Below are 18,099 nucleotides of genomic sequence, written 5' to 3'. Positions count from 1 at the left end.
TAAATAGCATGAATTAACTGTAGTTGACAGATTATTTTAAATCCAAGAATTGCAAAAATAAAAATTAACTCGGTTTAAAATACATTTCGCGCTAACGTCATCATAAGGATAAAAGAAAATAGATATTTTGACAAGAAAACTTATTTTGGTAAGACGTTTTGCTTTCAATTATTTGGCTAGTGTTATATGAACCTGAGTCTCTTTTTTTCAATTCTAGAACCATTCATCATATTTTGATGCACCATAAAACTAAAGGAGCTCTATCTGGCAGCGCTAGATCATTAAACACCAGCATTCGTAAGTAGTTCTTACTATCACAGATTAAATAGTGATACAAGGTTGGCACGCCCATTTGGTGATGAAAATCTTTCACATGCAACTGTGTTTCTATGATATAGCGATTTGGAAAGTTGAGAGGCATATGCTCTCGGAGTTGAGGTTGGAAACATTGAAAGAGTGAGACGTATGATCGTAAAATAACCAAGATGTACCTATGAAGCGATAGAGGCAACTCTGCATCCGTAACGGGAAATTTATTCATGGTAGAAATTGTTTCTTCTTGGGTGCTATATACGCTTGACGATTCCTAAAAGGCAAAACGAGCAAGAATCACACGGGAAAAACTAGAAATGTTGAATGATGGTGAGCATCGTATTCTTTCAAAAATATTTAACAAGTATATAATGATTGTTATAATGGAAGAGTACGACACTTACAAATTCAGACTATTGCATTATAACCACCATGTAAACCTAAATACAGTACTGTTTCTATAAAATAAAATATATCAATAAAACATTTTCCAAAAATATTTTGTCTTTTTACCAAGTTAAAATTCCTTAAAATGTTGGTAACAATGTTAAGTAGGGTGGATCAAAAAACATTTTTTTAACTACTCCAAAAAAAAATTTCGTATAGTTTGAGCTATCAATTTCAATATCTAGAGGTGCTGCATCGTGATTTTTTATATCATATTTAAATTACACGAAATTTCTTTTTTTGGAATTTCAATTTATCTCAACGAATTATTGTGTAGTTAAAATAGATATTTATCTAGGAAATTAAACCGCCTACAAAAAAATTCTGAAATATTTTTATAATTTATCAAAAAAATAACCAAAATAAAATAATAATTCAACCAAAAAAAATAATAAAAATAATAAATAATGACTCTCAAAATGTTTTCAGTTTTTTACAAAATAATGTCTAAAAACATAAAACAACATATTTTTCGTAATTTTTCCCATTCTTATTTACAAATTTATTAAGAAAACTTATATTATATAGCATGATTCCAATGAAAGCGTTGAAAACTGATTTCAATGTAGCCGGAAGTACTATAAAGATATTTGATTCGATTATGTCTATTATTTATTTATTTGTTATTTGAAATCAGTTTTCAACGCTTTCATTCGAGTTGTGCTTTATAATTTTTTCTCTCAATAAATTTGGGAAGTGAATATGAAAAAAAAAATCACGAGAAATATGTTTTATAGTTTTAAAACATTTTTTTTAGAAAACTATGAAAGATTGTGAAAGTCATTTTATATTATTTTAGGTTGAACTTTAGCTGCGAATAACTTTAACCGAGCGAAGAATTATTTCAGACTTTTTTTGTAGGCCGTTCAATTTACTACAAAATTATTTATTACTTTTTACTACACAATAATAAATAAAAATAAATAAATAAATAAATAAATAAATAAATAAATAAATAAATAAATAAATAAATACATTGCAATTCCAAAATAATCATGATGCAAAACTTCTAAATATTGATATTGAAATATCAAAATTCACCTGATTTTTTTTCGTCATCTTGAACGATATTTTCGTAGTAGCTAGTTTTTTTGGCCCACCCTAAAGTTTAGATATTTTTTTTCTTCAATTTTGGGATAACCAATTACTTGCAATGTGATTTGCTTCTCTTGGAATATAAAGTGGAGTTTCACTGTCGCTAATACAAGCAATTTCATTGATTTAAAAATTATCATTTGCATTTAACATGTAAATGTACTAAAAGTAAGTTTAAGTATTGAATTCATTTAATTCAATAATCAATAAATTAAATCAAATTAATAAATTAGTTTATTCAATTTAATTTATTGGTTCTGTTCAGGAGCAATGACAACCATTATTGTTGAGATGTTGAGATATTCATAATACAGTATACTGTATTATGAATAAAATGAGTTGGGATATGTATATTTAATAACTAAATAATAAAAAAATAACAACTTCTTAAGCTAGATATAACGCTTATTGTTTTATTAGTAAGATAGCAAGCAAGCTTACGAAATATCATCCCAACAGAACTTATTAAAAGATGATGTCTGATGTTGAAGCGTTTTTGGAAAATTAATTCAAGCAATGAAAGTGATTGTAAGCATTTATAACTGCATCGGCTAGATTTTTTTTACCTTTTTTATATTTTTTTCTGCTCTGGAGAACATCCAAGATACACTCGTATGAGAATAAGTAAGGACGCCATCCTCCAAGATAAATAATATAGTTTATAAACTCCATGATTTATCCTATATAAAGAAAAATTCTATTTTAGATTTGATTGATGAATATTTAAGATGTGATTGAAAACTATTCATATTTAATTGAACATCTATGTAATATATGAAAACTACTATGAATATTAAGCATATTGTTCAAAGTGATGTAAAAAAAATTGAAAAAGAAAATAGTTCAGGTAAATGTTCACTAAAATCGTGGTATTTTCCAGATTTTTCGCGAAAACTTTGATATATTATGAAAGCGGCTTAACGACTCTTCGGGAATCATGATACTTTTGGTACAATCATTGTATTGTTTTTATCATCTGTAAAAACTTTACAAAATCCAATTATTTTCAATAGTAATATAAAGAAACCTTTTTATGTTGTTAATATAGAGTCGTGATTCCTAAAGTGGTCCAGGCGGACCATCAGGGGTCTACAGGAGACTCGACGGGGGTCTACGTTGGGTGTGAATAAATAATGGGGGTCTATAACCGTAAGCGAGGGTCCATCAAAATTTATTTGGTTTCGATAGTGAAGAACTAAAATGTTAGCTTGACTTCTCCTGTCAGTATCAATTAGTTGATTTTATTATCAAATAATTAATCCTATCAAGCAATCAAATCTAGTATTTTTTTTAAAAAACTGTTTCCATAGATAGATCTAATCTTTACCTTTTTTCGAGATTTGGAAATTAGTGGTAGGTAATGTAGCTTTGGAGGGTCTACCGAATCCAGCAAAATTTGAAATTGATCTATGAAACAAAAAAGTTTGGGAACCAATAGAATAAAAGCTATTGTTTGGCTAATCATATGATGGCTAAAATTACTAATCAGTGTCTATAAATTCAAATTATGTTACAAAGTGCAAAATTTACGATCTTTCAGTATAAATCCTACTCGGAGAGTAATTATACAGAACAGTTCATTATTTTTCAATAACACTCTTCGAAGATTTAAAAAAATTCCTAGTATTTGGATTTTTCATGTTTTATTGTAAAATTACAAAAAGATTTTGTAATTTGAGTTGTTATGGGTTGATGGCGCTAGCATTAGGCCTTTTTCTTATTTTTAAATAAATTTAGTATTCAATTTAGAGACAAAAAAAATATCAAAATCAAAAATTAAAGTAAATTATATAGTAAAATATTTTGTTTGTTTCTAAAGCTGAATTCATGATACTTAAATGGTATAGTCACAGCACTGTATACTTATGATAGAATAAAATTTTCAAAATTATACACGGAGCTTCTAGGACTTGATGCAAAAAATACGGGAGTAAGTAAATGACGTGAAAATAATGCTGTGACATGAAAATTTCTCATATGGCCCCTCGTTTCTGAATAAAATTATCATAAACTGTAATATTTCATTCAAAAAAATATTCCAGAAGGTTTTTGAACTATCATTAATCGTATACAGCTGGATACTTTTTCAACTTTTTCTTATATGAAGAAATACTTCTTCCATATTCCTAGTTGTTGGACAAATATGCAGGAAAAAAATTATTGTTGATATCAATCAAACATTCTTTTTCACATGAAAAAACAATCGGAGAAACGGAGGAAAATTCACGGAAACATTATGATTGAAGTACTTATCGATTTTTATATGGCTATATGATGATGCTGAACATCCAGAACCGTCAATTAATGTAACTACTCTAGTTAATTGTTATTAAAATTTGCGCACTTATACATGATCGTCGAAAAAAAGTACGTGAGATAGCTGGTGACTTTGTGGAATTCTCCACAAATATAACAAAAGTTGTCAGGAGAAAACGTATGAAAATACTACATTTAATTGACTGCCACTAAACCCGATCACGAGTAAAAATCTGAAGAGCTGTGTATCCAAGTCAAAAATTCGGCTTTGGGCAAACGAATATCCCTAAGAACTTGCTGTGTGTATTACAGAGGTTTGTACTATACTCAAATAACAGTTAAGCATATCCGTAGTTATATCTAAAAAAAGAAGAAAAAAGGGATCTCGACAACTTTAGGCTCAGTGCTCAAACTTTTCACTTAAATCATAGACTTCAGCAAAAGATTCTAGCGTCCGAAGAACAACATGTGTTCAGACAGAAAAATTGATAATCAATAGCTCATGTTTACATGTTTTGTTAACCTTACAATTGCCTTTGATAAAATATGACAAAAATTCTTGAGAAGAGCAATATAGATGATGAACATAAACATTCTATTGAAGAACAGAAAAAGAAGAAATCTTAGGATCAAAACCAGAACGGGACTGTTCAAAGAAGTAGTTTAGGACCAGGATACGGAAGGAAGAGCAGTAACCCCACACTATTAAATATTACCATGAACAGAATCCTTGAAAGCGTCAACGAAATCAACGTGGGAGATGGATCATGAAAAGTGTTATGTTATAAGGATAATAGAGTATTAGGGGCAGAAAATAAGAGGATACAGATAATATGAGTATACTAAATAAAATATTCAATAATTCTCATAGCCAAAGATATAAACCTGTTGTTAACAACAACATAACAATTAAAATCAATTACCTTGGAGTAGTAATGTCGAGTGATAGAAATTTAATAAAGGAAACAGGAATACAAGCGATAAAAGCATCAAGGTTCTGCGGATATTTGCAATATGAGAATCTACAATACATGCGTATTCGTATGCAGTAAAAATAAGAGCCGGAAAATAATCAACAAAAAGAGAAATGAAGTAAACGAATTGAAAAAGCTGAGAACATTCAAGGGAATAAGCCTCAGAGATAGAATGGAAAGTCAGGATATTAGAGAAGAACTAGGAGCTCAAGATGGTGGTGAATGGGTTAAGCGAGGTTCCAGCGATTATGTCGAGAAAATGCTAGTAAACAGTTAGGTAAAACCAAACACACGAAAACCAACAGGCAGACCATCAAAAATATGAAATGAGTACTGGAGCTCAGAAGAGTACAAGAATAGTCTAAAAATTCGGAATTATACAGGATAGAGTCTTATTAAAAAAAAGAAGAAGACATAGCCCTAATTTTGTCAAATACTATTTTCAAATTTCAAGGTTTTTATAAATGAAAAAAATATATATACATACGCAGAAAAGTCACATTTGATAAAACTTTTCGATATTTGATCGTTATTCGTAAAATAGTTTCCTACTTGATATTGAAAATACATGATTAGGTCGAACTAATATAATAATTATTGATAACACTATCGTATACAATGTACTTAGTTGTTAAATACGGAAGTGTTTAAGTACGAGATAATTTTAAAGTTTCCGCTAAGATATGTAGATATTTTGTGTTTAGAAATTTTTATTAAATCTAATTATCGTCAATGTTAAGACGTAATTAGAATTTGTTATTGTATAAATTATGAATCAAAAGGAAATGACGAGTTTCTGAAATGAATACCGACTACAAAATTCTTCGATCTGATATTAGAATCCGATCCTGAATGTCGAAGGGATTAAAATAATCTGCTATTGTTCCATTTTTATATTGAACAGAGAAACCAAATCAAAGAAGGACAGCTCAAATAAAGCAAAAAAAAATTTAATTTAATTTGACTCACCCGTAAATCTTTTACAAAAAATTCAATTAAATTTTGAATTTAAGCTAGACAAATTCCGATATTATATGGGGTTTTCAGAAAAGTATTCAGCTTCAGCTTCAGATATCGAAATTAGTGTTATTCTTTTGTAAGTAATATATTCCACCGTTGACTGAAGAGATTTGTCAATCGCAAAAAAGGAGGCAGACTTGTTAAGTCGTATGTTTGCTTCAAATGCAACCCGCGGTGAAAACTACCACCCTAGAGTTGGTACATCCATGCCAGATATAAAATTTCGACACTGACATGTGGCAATACTTCTCAAATGCTTGAACATCTATAAAGAGACTGACCCAAATGGAATACCACCAATCGTATTGAAGAATTGCGCTGCTTAACTAACAAGTTTGCTATGCAAACTTTTTTCTCTATCATATAAAAGAGATCTTCCATGTAGTGTGCTTATGTGACCACTCGGAATTTATTTCTGATGCGCATTATTTTCATGATGGAAGAAATAAACCATATATTTACTTTGCTCCGTTTTGAAGGAATTCTTAGCTCTAGACGATTCTATTATGGAAACTGTCATTTTGTTTTTAAATTAAAGCCATAAATTCACTATTCATCTCCAGTAATATTAATAAATAGATTTTCATCATTAGAAACCATTTCCACATTGTCATGATTTCTTTAAAAGATTCTTCTACACTACCGTTAGCAGTTTTAGGAAGCATTGTGTAGCCATTACCAGATTCTAGGTTGTGGTATTACAAGACGACTTTCTAGTTCTCGTTTAGTCAACCGACAATCTCCTTGCTTCACTTATGCACAACTGATTACATGTCTTATTCATCAAATTAAAGTAAAACTTTATGCAATCTCTAGATTATAGCTGATCACACCAACGAGTTAATGACAACATCTATGTCCCAAAGAGGTAGATCGCTTTTGTCGAGAAACCTGAACTTTATATCTTTCTGAGAAATTCTTCCCTTGGAGCATTTTTTCAGTGGTTCAGTGGGTTCATTGAATTCAATTCCATTTTTAATTCAGGTGTGTTATGGTGAATCAAAGTCAGGTATCGATCCAAAATTTTTATTCTGTCTAAACAGCAATGGGAATCATTAATCCTCCGTTGTTTTTTCCAATGAGAGAATCGCAGGATCCATTTAAAAAGACGTTGCTAATACTCATGTAAAATTGTATCACAACTTCCACATGATGTACGAGGATGTATTGATATCTATTTAGCCTAGTCCACTAACTTATTACAAGTGTCAGTGTAAAGTTTGAAATCAAAAAAGTATACCAAAGTTACCCAATAAATTAAAAAAAAAGATGTCCACTGAAATTGTGAAAATCGAACAATTGGAGTATCGAGCCATCATCAAGTATCTGTATTTAAAAGGGCTAAGAGGTAAGCAGATTTACGAAGATATGCTTAATACCTTTGGTGGTCAATGTCCTTCGTACGCGACCGTGAAAAATTGGACTGCAAGCTTCAAAAAAGGTAAATTTTCCATTGAAGATGATAAACGATTGGGAATGCCAGTTTCTGTGTCAGTTTCCGAAAATATCGATGCTGTTCATGAAACGGCTTTTAGAACCATCGAATTGGGTTAAAACGGATATCTGAAGCACTGAATATTTCATACGAACGCGTTCATCATATAGTTCACGTCAATTTGGACATGAGAAAAATTGCTGCAAAATGGATCCCCAAATGTTTGTATGTTGACCAAAATCGTACAAGGGTAGAAGCATCGCGTTCGATCTGTGCTCGATTTGAAAACGATGTAGACTTCTTAAACCGAATTGTTACTATGGATGAGACTTGGATACATTTCTACGATCCAGAAACAAAGCAACAAGCGATGGAATGGTGATACTCTGGTTCTCCAAGACCCCAGAAGCTTCGTGTCCAAAAATCTGCTGGAAAAATTCTGGCTTCAGTCTGGATTAATTTTTTGATAAGGGTAGAACAATAATTGGAGATTAGTGACCGACTGATTCGACATTACTGACCACTCTACGGGAAAAAAGACGCAAAAAGCTATCCAAAGGTGTTTTGTTATAGCAGGACAACGCCCCTGCACACAAATCTCACGTTGCCATTCAAAAAATTGGGGGTGATTTAGGGTTTGGATTACTAGATCACCCCCCTTATTCATCAGATTTGGCACCGTCCGACTATCATCTCTTTCCTCGACTGAAAAAAAGTTTAAAAGGTCGTAAATTTTCTTCCAACGAGGAGATAATAAAAGCTGTGGAGGTCTGGTTTGCAGAGCAAGAAGAAACATTTTTTTAAAAGATCTACAGACATTGCAGGTTCGATGAAATAAATGTGTCCAATTAAGAAGAGAATATGTTGAGTAATAAAATATTATGACTTTGAAATTTTGTTTGGGTTCTACAGTAGGCTAATAATTTTTCAATATATCCTCATATACTAGTTTTCACAATTGATTCCTGATCGTTGAGTATTATCAGTGCTTGTACGGCTAATGATGGTGGATTTTCCTATAGAAACAGCCTTTTCTTTGAGGTATTATTGATCAATTGTACATTGATATAAAGAAATTTAGTAACTATCCATCACGCAATATTTATGAAATGTTTCAAATTATTTTCATTAAGTTACTTCTTTAAGCATCACAAAAATCTATGTAATAGAAATTCCATTCTTTGTCGACATCTCTAACACGAAAGCAATTTAGGTAAAGTGAATTGAACTATTGAAGTATTAGCAAATAAAAGGCACTTTTGTTCGAGAAAAATCGTTCAGCATCAGGTCAGGAACATTGCTTCCGTCATCCATTGTTGACGACTAGAAAAAAAAACAAGTGAAACAGCACAATTGAGGTGGCTCCTCCGTAGACACATAATAGCGGAGCAGGGAATAGTAAAGTAGATAGGTTTTTGTCATTCCATAAACCAGGCTTTTAATTTACAATTTAATTCACAATTAACAAAAGAACGAATCTTAATTAAAACTTGTAGGTATACAAATTCTTTTCCTGTCTTTTTATAACTAAAACACCTGTGCCTTTTCAAGCCGATAGGATTTAAGAGAAGCAAAAAAACCAACATCTGCGACTACAGAATTCAACCTGATATTTTTCTACGTTCTCGTAATACTTCATTTTACAAGTATCTTCTGCTTATTTATATTTATAATTCCATCATCCTAACTTTACGCTGTAAAATCCATAATAAAGTTTGATGTGGCTAAAGAGAATCAATTATTTGAACCACTTTAACACAGGGGGTGTTTGATTATATCTAACATGTATATCTACACTTTTCAACTATTATTTGTTTTTAAATTTTGTTTTAGTTGCTCTTAGATTTAGCTTATGAATTAATCGTCGAAATTGCAGTGGAACCTGATTCCTACCCGCAAAAAACAAAACATAGCAGAAAAGATAAAAATACTAAATAAAACAAAACTCAAAATTAGTTAAAGTTTTTTATATTACCAATTATATTATAAACAAAAATATTAAAAAGCCGATACAACATGTTTTTTATCTACAAGTACCACAAACGTTATGGATTATTAAGAAAAGATTGACAATACTGTAACTATTGTCAATTGGATAATCTTGACAATTCTATTTAACAATCTAACGAATTGTCAAAATGATCTAATGCTGATTCAAAAATGTTCTCCGTAAGGTTAACCAATATTTGTACCGTAAGTTTCCGTGTAGTTTTTGTAGTGATTTTAGTAGGCGTCCGGTTAGCGGACGAATCCAGCACACCTGGGACACCTTCTCAGGGGTCTTCAAAAGATTTTCCCACCCACACCAAAAAAAATATCTTAGTGGATCCTTTCACCCTGTTCATCACTGACAGCTCCCAAATTTTCGGGAAAAAATGTCAGATGTGAATTTTCAATGACGTTCGAGCACCAAGGCATTTGTAGGCGTCTAGAAGTTCATGAACTAAATGTTGGTAGTATGGATGTAGTGTGGATCCATATTGTTGTCCAAAAATCCCCTCACTACACTTCCATGCTCTAAGTTCCTGTCTGGTGAGCTTATTTGCATAATTGTCATCGTCCAGCAATTTTCTTATTTGTGGCCCAATAAAAATACCTTCCTTTAATTTGCCATCACTCAACTGGGATATGACTTCTCTAAGGTATTTGAATCCATCACCCTCTTTATCCATGACCTTTACAAAGCTTTTCAACAATCCAAGTTTAATGTGAAAGGGGCAGAAGGACATTTTTGGCATCCACAAGGGATATAAACTTAACTTTTTGAGATCCCGTTGGAAACTTACTTCTTGCTTGCCAATTTTCTTTATATAGTGTCTAGTCTACTGCCCGACTCGACTGTCCCATAGACAAAAAAAAGCAAGGTTTCGTAAACCCTTCCTGAAGTTCCATTAAAATTCCAATCACCTTCAGGTCCCCACATATCTGCCACTTATACTTGTTGTAGTTAATTTTGTCTAAAAGTAAGCAATATTTTCATAAGTTTCTTTCATCTTCACAAGTTCCTTCATTAGACCATCAATATCCGTACACGCACACAACGAATTTTCCATACTGTAGAATGCAGAAAATGCAGCTTTTCTTTTTCTAAAGGTCGTAATTTTTTTCTCTTTGGCTTATAAGTCCCATTGCTTAAGACGGGAGCCAAGAAGTTCAGACTGTTGCTTTGATTACCCCATTTAAACAATCAAATGCTCGCCGGAACCGGTAGTAATACTTGGAGTGAAAATAGGCTTTATGCATTGTTCTTCGGAGCTTCCTGATGATACATTATCTCCAGTATCTTCTAAAACAATATTTTGCGGACCTAAAGGCGCAATCTATACTGGTAAATATTCGTTATAGGGAACAGGTCGTATAGCAGACGGCAAATTTGGATACTGGATCTTGTGCTTTCCTTTCTTAGAATAACCTTCAGTCAGACAAAAATAGCAGTCGTCAAAATGGTTAGTAGGTTCCCGCCATACCATTGGAATTACAAAAACCATGTTTTTTTTCTTCCCATTCATCCACTGCACCAATGACACTCTACAACTAACACAGCATACGTGGGTCTCCCACTGCTTGTCTTGAACTCCAATTAAAGTACCAAAATATTTGAAATAGGCTTTTTTCATGTTTCCGGAAAATGGCCTGGCTTGTGACTTCACCATAAATTCTCCACAAATGTAGCAAAATTTGTCAAGTTTTGCAACTGCGACGCGTTCGACATTTATAATCACTTTTTGCACTATGAACAGAGAACCACTTACTAGGAGACTCAAAAGAATACTAATTTTCAAAGTTATTTTTATGTTTATTATTCTGAATAATAGAGTTCAGGTATTTATTCGGCCATAAAATTTACCGATACTAACCGCCCTTTAGAAAATTAGCTATCTGCCAATGAAAAGGGGGATAATTAAGCTATTGAAAAGAGGTAGGTGTTTGAGCTTAATTAATATTTTTTCTATTATTGGACGGGTATTTCCATTTTAAAAATAAAGGTCTCTCCTGTGTTACGAAAATCTTGTCGGCCAGTGTAATATACCTTTCACAGAAACATGATATCTATATCGTTTACCATAGCAGATGAATTTCCTGAAATTTCTAGAAAATATCTTTTACTGAGATCAATTAAAGCTACATCGAACTCTTTATTTTTGATTACCAAAATAGTAAATACACTGTACAAAAAATTTGCATAAATTGGCTATTGTGGGTGTATGTTTCTAAAACTGAGAGATCCAGAACTTTACACAAATCATCGGTAAAAATTGGTGTGACTTTATATGGGTCCTCAACTAGGAAGGTGGAAATCAACCGCAGTTGCTGAAGGCTACAACGACGACAACCTGAATAATGAGTAGGAACGAGGAAGAAAAAAAAATTTAGAAGTGAAGTGATTCACAAGAATAGCTGTACCATACTCAGTAGGCTCCTCAATTAATACGTTGCAAGACAGTTTTCTATCTGTAATTAGGCATTCATATCCCTTTTTGGTTGGCGAATATCTAATAGATGGTTGAGTTACATAAATATCTCATTTTCACACTGATGACTTCAATAAATGGAGGAGAAAAGAAAAATCTCATACTTGATGTATCGCGAGCCTATAACAAAATGTGATTGCAAGGCTTCAGTTTTTGTTGCAAATTTGACTATTAAGCTGATCTAGGCTGATCCTCATAGAAATTGTTCTGATTCACTCAATTTTCTGTATTTTAATGAACTTCACTTTGGAGATATAAATTTTATTTCAAATGATATCAATATTTATTCAAGAAAAATAATTAAACAACAAACCTTATTTCATCAGCAAAATATCGACCCTTCGAACAGCTTCTAAAGCTTCACCAAACGATCATCAATATAATAGATAAAAATTTGCAGCAGCAACAACTGTGCATTATATCCCCGGTTATCCTGGTAGTTTCAACTCTTCAGTCATCTGAACAGATGCAACACGTGTTTCCTATGGCCTCGACCGATTTCACTCGCAGTCCACGAGACAGCACGCGATTCAAATCCCGAACACTTTATGGTACACGTACGCCAGCTTTTCCAGCCGCGTCGCGGCGTCTGACCTACTACTACAAGCTGAAATTGACTGAAAACTGAAACTGTCCGCCGCCGAGAGTGCGCCGTACGCAACGTTGCCAAATCCACAGAATAAATAGGATTTTTCACAAGGAAGGAAATTCATAAAAATTTAATTCGGTGAAACAAGTGCTTCCTTTTTATCATAATTACATCAGATTTAAAGGAAAGGAAAAAAGTACAACTGAGGGGCGAACGGAGCGGTTGCTGTTGGGATTAATTTGGCCTAGGGTCACAAATACCCTAAATAAAAAATTAGTTGTCAAAGTTTCCTTCATTTTTATAATAAGTAAATAAATACCTACTGTGATAAAAGCACAGTTTAAATGAGAGAAAACTAACTGATTAATCACGCCATGTCGTACATGTCATTACAAAATGTGTTGTATCTATTTGATACTTTATTTTCTTTGGTTATTCTCAATTAACCTTGCTGCCGGAATGGTAAAAAGTATGGGTTGTATAATAGATCTTTTGGTCAATGTATTTATGAGGTTCATATAAACTCATCAACCCTATTCTAATTTACGTATTATTATATTATATCAACATTATAATCTTAAAATATAATATAATCTTAAAAATAGTCACACACAGTGTTAAAAATAGATAGAATCAGATAGTATGAGGCAAATATTGAACAAAGTTGTCAGACTTATAAAGTAGTAGGATGATTGAAGAAATGATAAATAATGAGGTTATGTTGGTTCTATAATTCTAATTCACGAATGGTTCTCGGTCATATATCACAAACTGTTCATAAATGGAGAGGCAATATTTATCATTCGATGTTCATTGTCTGTAACTTTTTATTGAAAAACTCTAAAATTTACTTTTTGCATTTTATTCATTTCATATATAATTTTTTAATAAAGTAGAAAAAATTTCAAACAATCTCTGTAGACAAAATTGAAAACGAACAATACGGATATTCTCTTTGGAGAGTCAGAGTTCAAAAGACTTGATGACATAGTCTCTTGTCCCTAAAAAAAGAAGTCTAGAGCACTGGGCGATCTTGCAAAATATCAAATCATGAATAAATTACATGTATGATTATATTTAAAGATAAAATAAGCCTATGGGATAAGCGATTATACGCTTAGCGACGTGGTTTAATCATTTCGTTTTTCCGGTTTGTCCAAAAATATGTATTACGGTGGTAACAAACTTCTTAAGTCTCCCAAAAAGCCAGATAACGTTCAAAAATCGCAATGAATCGCTCCAGAATAATTTGAAGTTTGGAAATAAGCGAAAAAATTAGATCCCTAATGCTTCTGAACACGCTGAAAACGCTAAAAACGCGGTAATTTGTTTGAAACTAGTTCTGCGAAGAGCGATCATTCATAATACCACTCCAGCAATGGAAACTCGAAACTCTTATTATATTATAACATTTATATACAATGCGGTCCTTTTAATTCAATTTTAGCGTTATTATGTACTATGTGAAAAAAACCTGAAACAGGTCGATTTTTAGTATTAATCTGACAATTGAAAGTATGAAAATATTATCGCTGTCCAATACCCCCCTCTGAATTATAAGTACCGTCTCGAAAATTTTAAGTCCTCTGTCCAGCAGTTTTTTTTAAATTTGGTGCAATCATAGCTGAGAAAATTGATTTTTAAGATGTAAAATTATAATGATGTTTCTATCACAAAACTTTACGTAGAATAAAGATAATAATGTCGCTTAATATTTAGAATGTATTTTTCAATGTACTTTACACACAAATGTTCAAAATGACCACCATTCACTTTTTGACAATAACCGAGGCGATTTTGGAATTCTCATACAACATTTTGTATGACCTCAGAGGCTATTTTGTTATTTTTTCTGTTATTCTAACGTTTAAATCGGAAATATTGTCTGGTCTATTAAAATATACTTCAGATTTTGAATAATCCCATAAGAAGTAATCGAGAGGATCCAGCCGGCCATTCGATCGTTTCAGGTCTTCCTCGCTTAAATAATTTCTCAATCGAATTGTTTCAGGTTTTTTTCACATAGTACATAATAAAGCTTAAATTAAATTTATTCCATACATATGGATCGCATTGTATAAAGAAATCCAAATATGCAAATGAAGAACCCAAAATATACAAATATTTAGTAAAAATATGCACAAAAATGTTGAAAATATGCAAAAAAATGCTAATACATGAATTTATGTTATTTTAATTTTTTTACATAGATGCTAAACTGAACCTATATACCGTTAAATCCCGAAAATAGCCTCTCCCTCAAATGTAAACCCTCTCTTCTCAGCGAAACATACGATATTGCCGCGTGCCGGTAATGTACATTTCAAATTCTTGTTTAATGTGTAAAGTGTGTATTTATTAATTATTTTAAACATTTTATTTATATTATTTACCTTCTGTACTTATTTTTAGCACTGAAGCATTTTTTGGAGATAATTTTTTTAAATAATCCTGATTATTATCCCTCTGCCTGAAATGCATCTGTTTTGATTTGTAAAAAGAGATTTTCTATCGGAATTTTACGGTATGCACATTATCACATAAGGCAAATTGTTGTTAGTTATAAAACAGTAACTCACTAAATGTTTTTCAAAGTTCTCAATTTAAAAAGTTAGTGCCCTGTCTGAATATAAAAAGTTATGAATGAAAAAACTTCTTTCCCCATCAACTGATGTGATGGGGGCGTTTTTATTATTGCCGTTGTTGTTTATTGCAGAATGCAAATCAACGAATACAGTAAATTTTTCCTATAATATATTAGCTACTTGGCTAAGAAATTGAAATACAAAATTAATTGCTTAACATCAGTAGCAGATTAGATAGATTAGCCTGAAAATACGAATGTTTTAGTTAAAAAAATTCTCGTGATAAAAAAGCGGCTTTTAACCAAGTGCCCAAACTTGATCGGTAATTTCTCTTTATGGAACTGAACGCTTATAGGCGCTTTAAGGAAGTTTTTTTTTCATATCTGAAATTAAATTATTTACATGTAGAAAATATTTTCTAATCTCTTTAGCAACCCTATTGAGAGCATGGCAAGACATGTTCCAAGTATGTGTGAAAGATTTTGCTCAGCCTTTTTCATGTACGGTACTGGATCTGAAAAAATGAGCAAAAATTATCTCCAGGAACAGGCGAAGGAAAAAATATGTTAATATGTTGAAAGTCTCTTGTACAAATTTGGCTTCTGTCGGTATATTTGTATTTTCTAGCTCTTTCTTACCTATAAGGTAAGATTTTGGCAGAATACCGCTTAGAACAACTATCAATAAATGAGCTATATAACGTCCTCCAGAATCGGTGATTTCATAAATGTAAATGTAAAAATTTTCATTCCGCATTTTAGATTCAATTTCCTTAATTATCTCGGAATACACGAACTCTTTGTAGTGTTGATTCAGCTGATACATTCAATTTGAAATACTTTTGAAGAACAGATGGGAAGTTAATGTACATGTTGAGGATATATGCATATAATATGCGAAATATATAAAATATTCGCCTTGCATATTTGGGTATTACATTCATAAATAACAGAAAAATGATATTACACGTCATCTTAATGAAATTTTGTGATTTTTATTTTTATTCTATTTGATTTTTGCCACTCCCCCCCATACTTGTCACAGTTGGTCACATTTGTGAGACTCCCCCCTCCCTAGATTGCCGTCACAGATTTTGCAAATTACATTTCGGAATTATTGAATGAAAACAGCGGTTCCGAAATCAGTTTCATTCCCATTTAAATTATTTAATAAAACTAACATCAAATCAAACAATTAACAAAACAAAAACACGATTAATTATATTATTTAAAGAAATTAACAAAACAAAAAATATTAATTAAAGATATAGGTAAACTTAATAATCTTGTGTCACTGATTCCACTACTTTAAATTATGTATAACTGGCATAGCAGCCACTTCGTTGTCTTTTGAGTTGTTAATTTGTTGTCTTTGAGTACGAAACTTCTTGCTGCCTCTTATGTAATTGCTTATGTTGATTAGTGGCTTTATATGACATTATTTATATGGCAAAATATAGTTTACCGTAAAGATCATTTGAATTTCTCTTTTGTTCATTTTAAACTTTTTCTTATGTTGAAAATCACGAAATAGCAGAGCTAAGAACGACGTTGTTTAATCCGCGAAAGTCAGTGGTCAAATGAAATAGAAACAGATAAATCACTGCTAGGCACAATGCACTTAATGACATTTATCGATATTATATTTTTATATTATATTTTGAAATGTGAGGTCACGAAATTTAGGACCCCTTCCACCCCCTTATCCCAAATATCATACTTCGTCGACCCCTCCCGCCCTCTTAACCTAATATATGGATGGCCCCTAATGTTAATTTTAACATATTTGCTCATAATTATTGTGAATATACAATTATTATTTTCAGAAATTCATTTAATATTTGTATTAATAGTATAGTTTAAATTTGAAAAGCGTTTATATCAAAACAATTTTGATTTCTTCAAATGTTATGAAAATCATATTCGTCTTGCAACACTGGCTACTGTATCAACAACGAGCGTTGACAACAAGGGGTTCAAGAAGATACGATACTGACGCGCGTTTCTAGGGCAAGTACAACAGGTTTCAATGCGTGTAAAGGGTGGATTTTATTAACAGGTTGTTGCTGTTTATTTCTAGCCGCCTGAATTGTTCAATCAACAGGAAGATTCTATACGAAATTAGATTTATTATTTTCACCGATATAAATATTAAATATAATGGATATGTTACATAAATAGGTGTATGTGAATATTTTCTTCGGCTCAGCTCATAGAGGGTAACTAAGAGAATTTCAAATAAACTTATTTAAAAAACGTCAATCGTTATTTTTTATTTGGCATATCTGATATTTTCTGAGTAGTAAATGAAAATTTATCCTATCTTTAGACCATGCAGAATTTCATTTCGTTTTAATATAGGTTTTCGTGTTTGAACCTCTAAATTTATTATACCTAATACCAAATGATGCATTGGTCCAGCGGCGGACATATTACTAAACAAATCGGCCGAAAGGACCCTTCGATGCTACCGATTCTAGAGCATTTTTGTCTCAGAATAGATAAAATGTATATGTGTATGTAAGTTCTCACCACCTATGTTTAATATTCGTTAAAAGCATCTGGCAACAGTGAATTTGATCCGAACGTAATTCCGGGAATCCCATACAACCCAGTCGTCCGTATATTATAATTATAATTTAATTCCCACTATTTCCAGGTCACATATTCATTAATTATTCACCATTTAGTGATGCTCAAAAAGTTTGTTTAAATTTGAAGATAATATTGTAAAGTGGGTTGCTAAGAGTTGTACGGTAGGCTAAAGATATAAAAAACAAAAGTAACTTTAGTTCTTACTTGCTAAGAATAAAACAAATTCTGAGAAAATCAATTGGATGTAAGTAAATTTGTTATTCAATTAAATACTAAACAACTTCATCTTGAACCAGACGATAGCAGATAATAAATAGTTT

General features: G+C 31.7%; 1 protein-coding gene across 3 annotated transcripts in view; it reads right to left on the bottom strand.

The window, feature by feature from the left end:
- LOC130449104 (uncharacterized) overlaps positions 1–12,637 on the bottom strand; it is a 294,569-nt gene extending 281,932 nt beyond the window's left edge. For all 3 annotated transcript variants that reach the window (XM_056786776.1, XM_056786780.1, XM_056786777.1), the window contains exons 1-2: positions 12,325–12,637; positions 2,421–2,534 (exon numbers count right to left, since the gene is read on the bottom strand). In XM_056786776.1, coding sequence (XP_056642754.1) covers positions 2,421–2,526 — 106 coding nt within the window. In that variant the 5' untranslated portion in view covers positions 2,527–2,534; positions 12,325–12,637. The remainder of the gene's footprint in view (positions 1–2,420; positions 2,535–12,324) is intronic.
- Positions 12,638–18,099: the final 5,462 nt, after the last annotated feature.

Source organism: Diorhabda sublineata, chromosome 9 (assembly GCF_026230105.1).
Source record: "Diorhabda sublineata isolate icDioSubl1.1 chromosome 9, icDioSubl1.1, whole genome shotgun sequence".
Lineage (NCBI taxonomy): Eukaryota > Metazoa > Arthropoda > Insecta > Coleoptera > Chrysomelidae > Diorhabda > Diorhabda sublineata.
The sequence above is the reverse complement of the archived record's forward strand: the minus strand, read 5'-3'. Positions and strand labels throughout refer to the sequence as shown.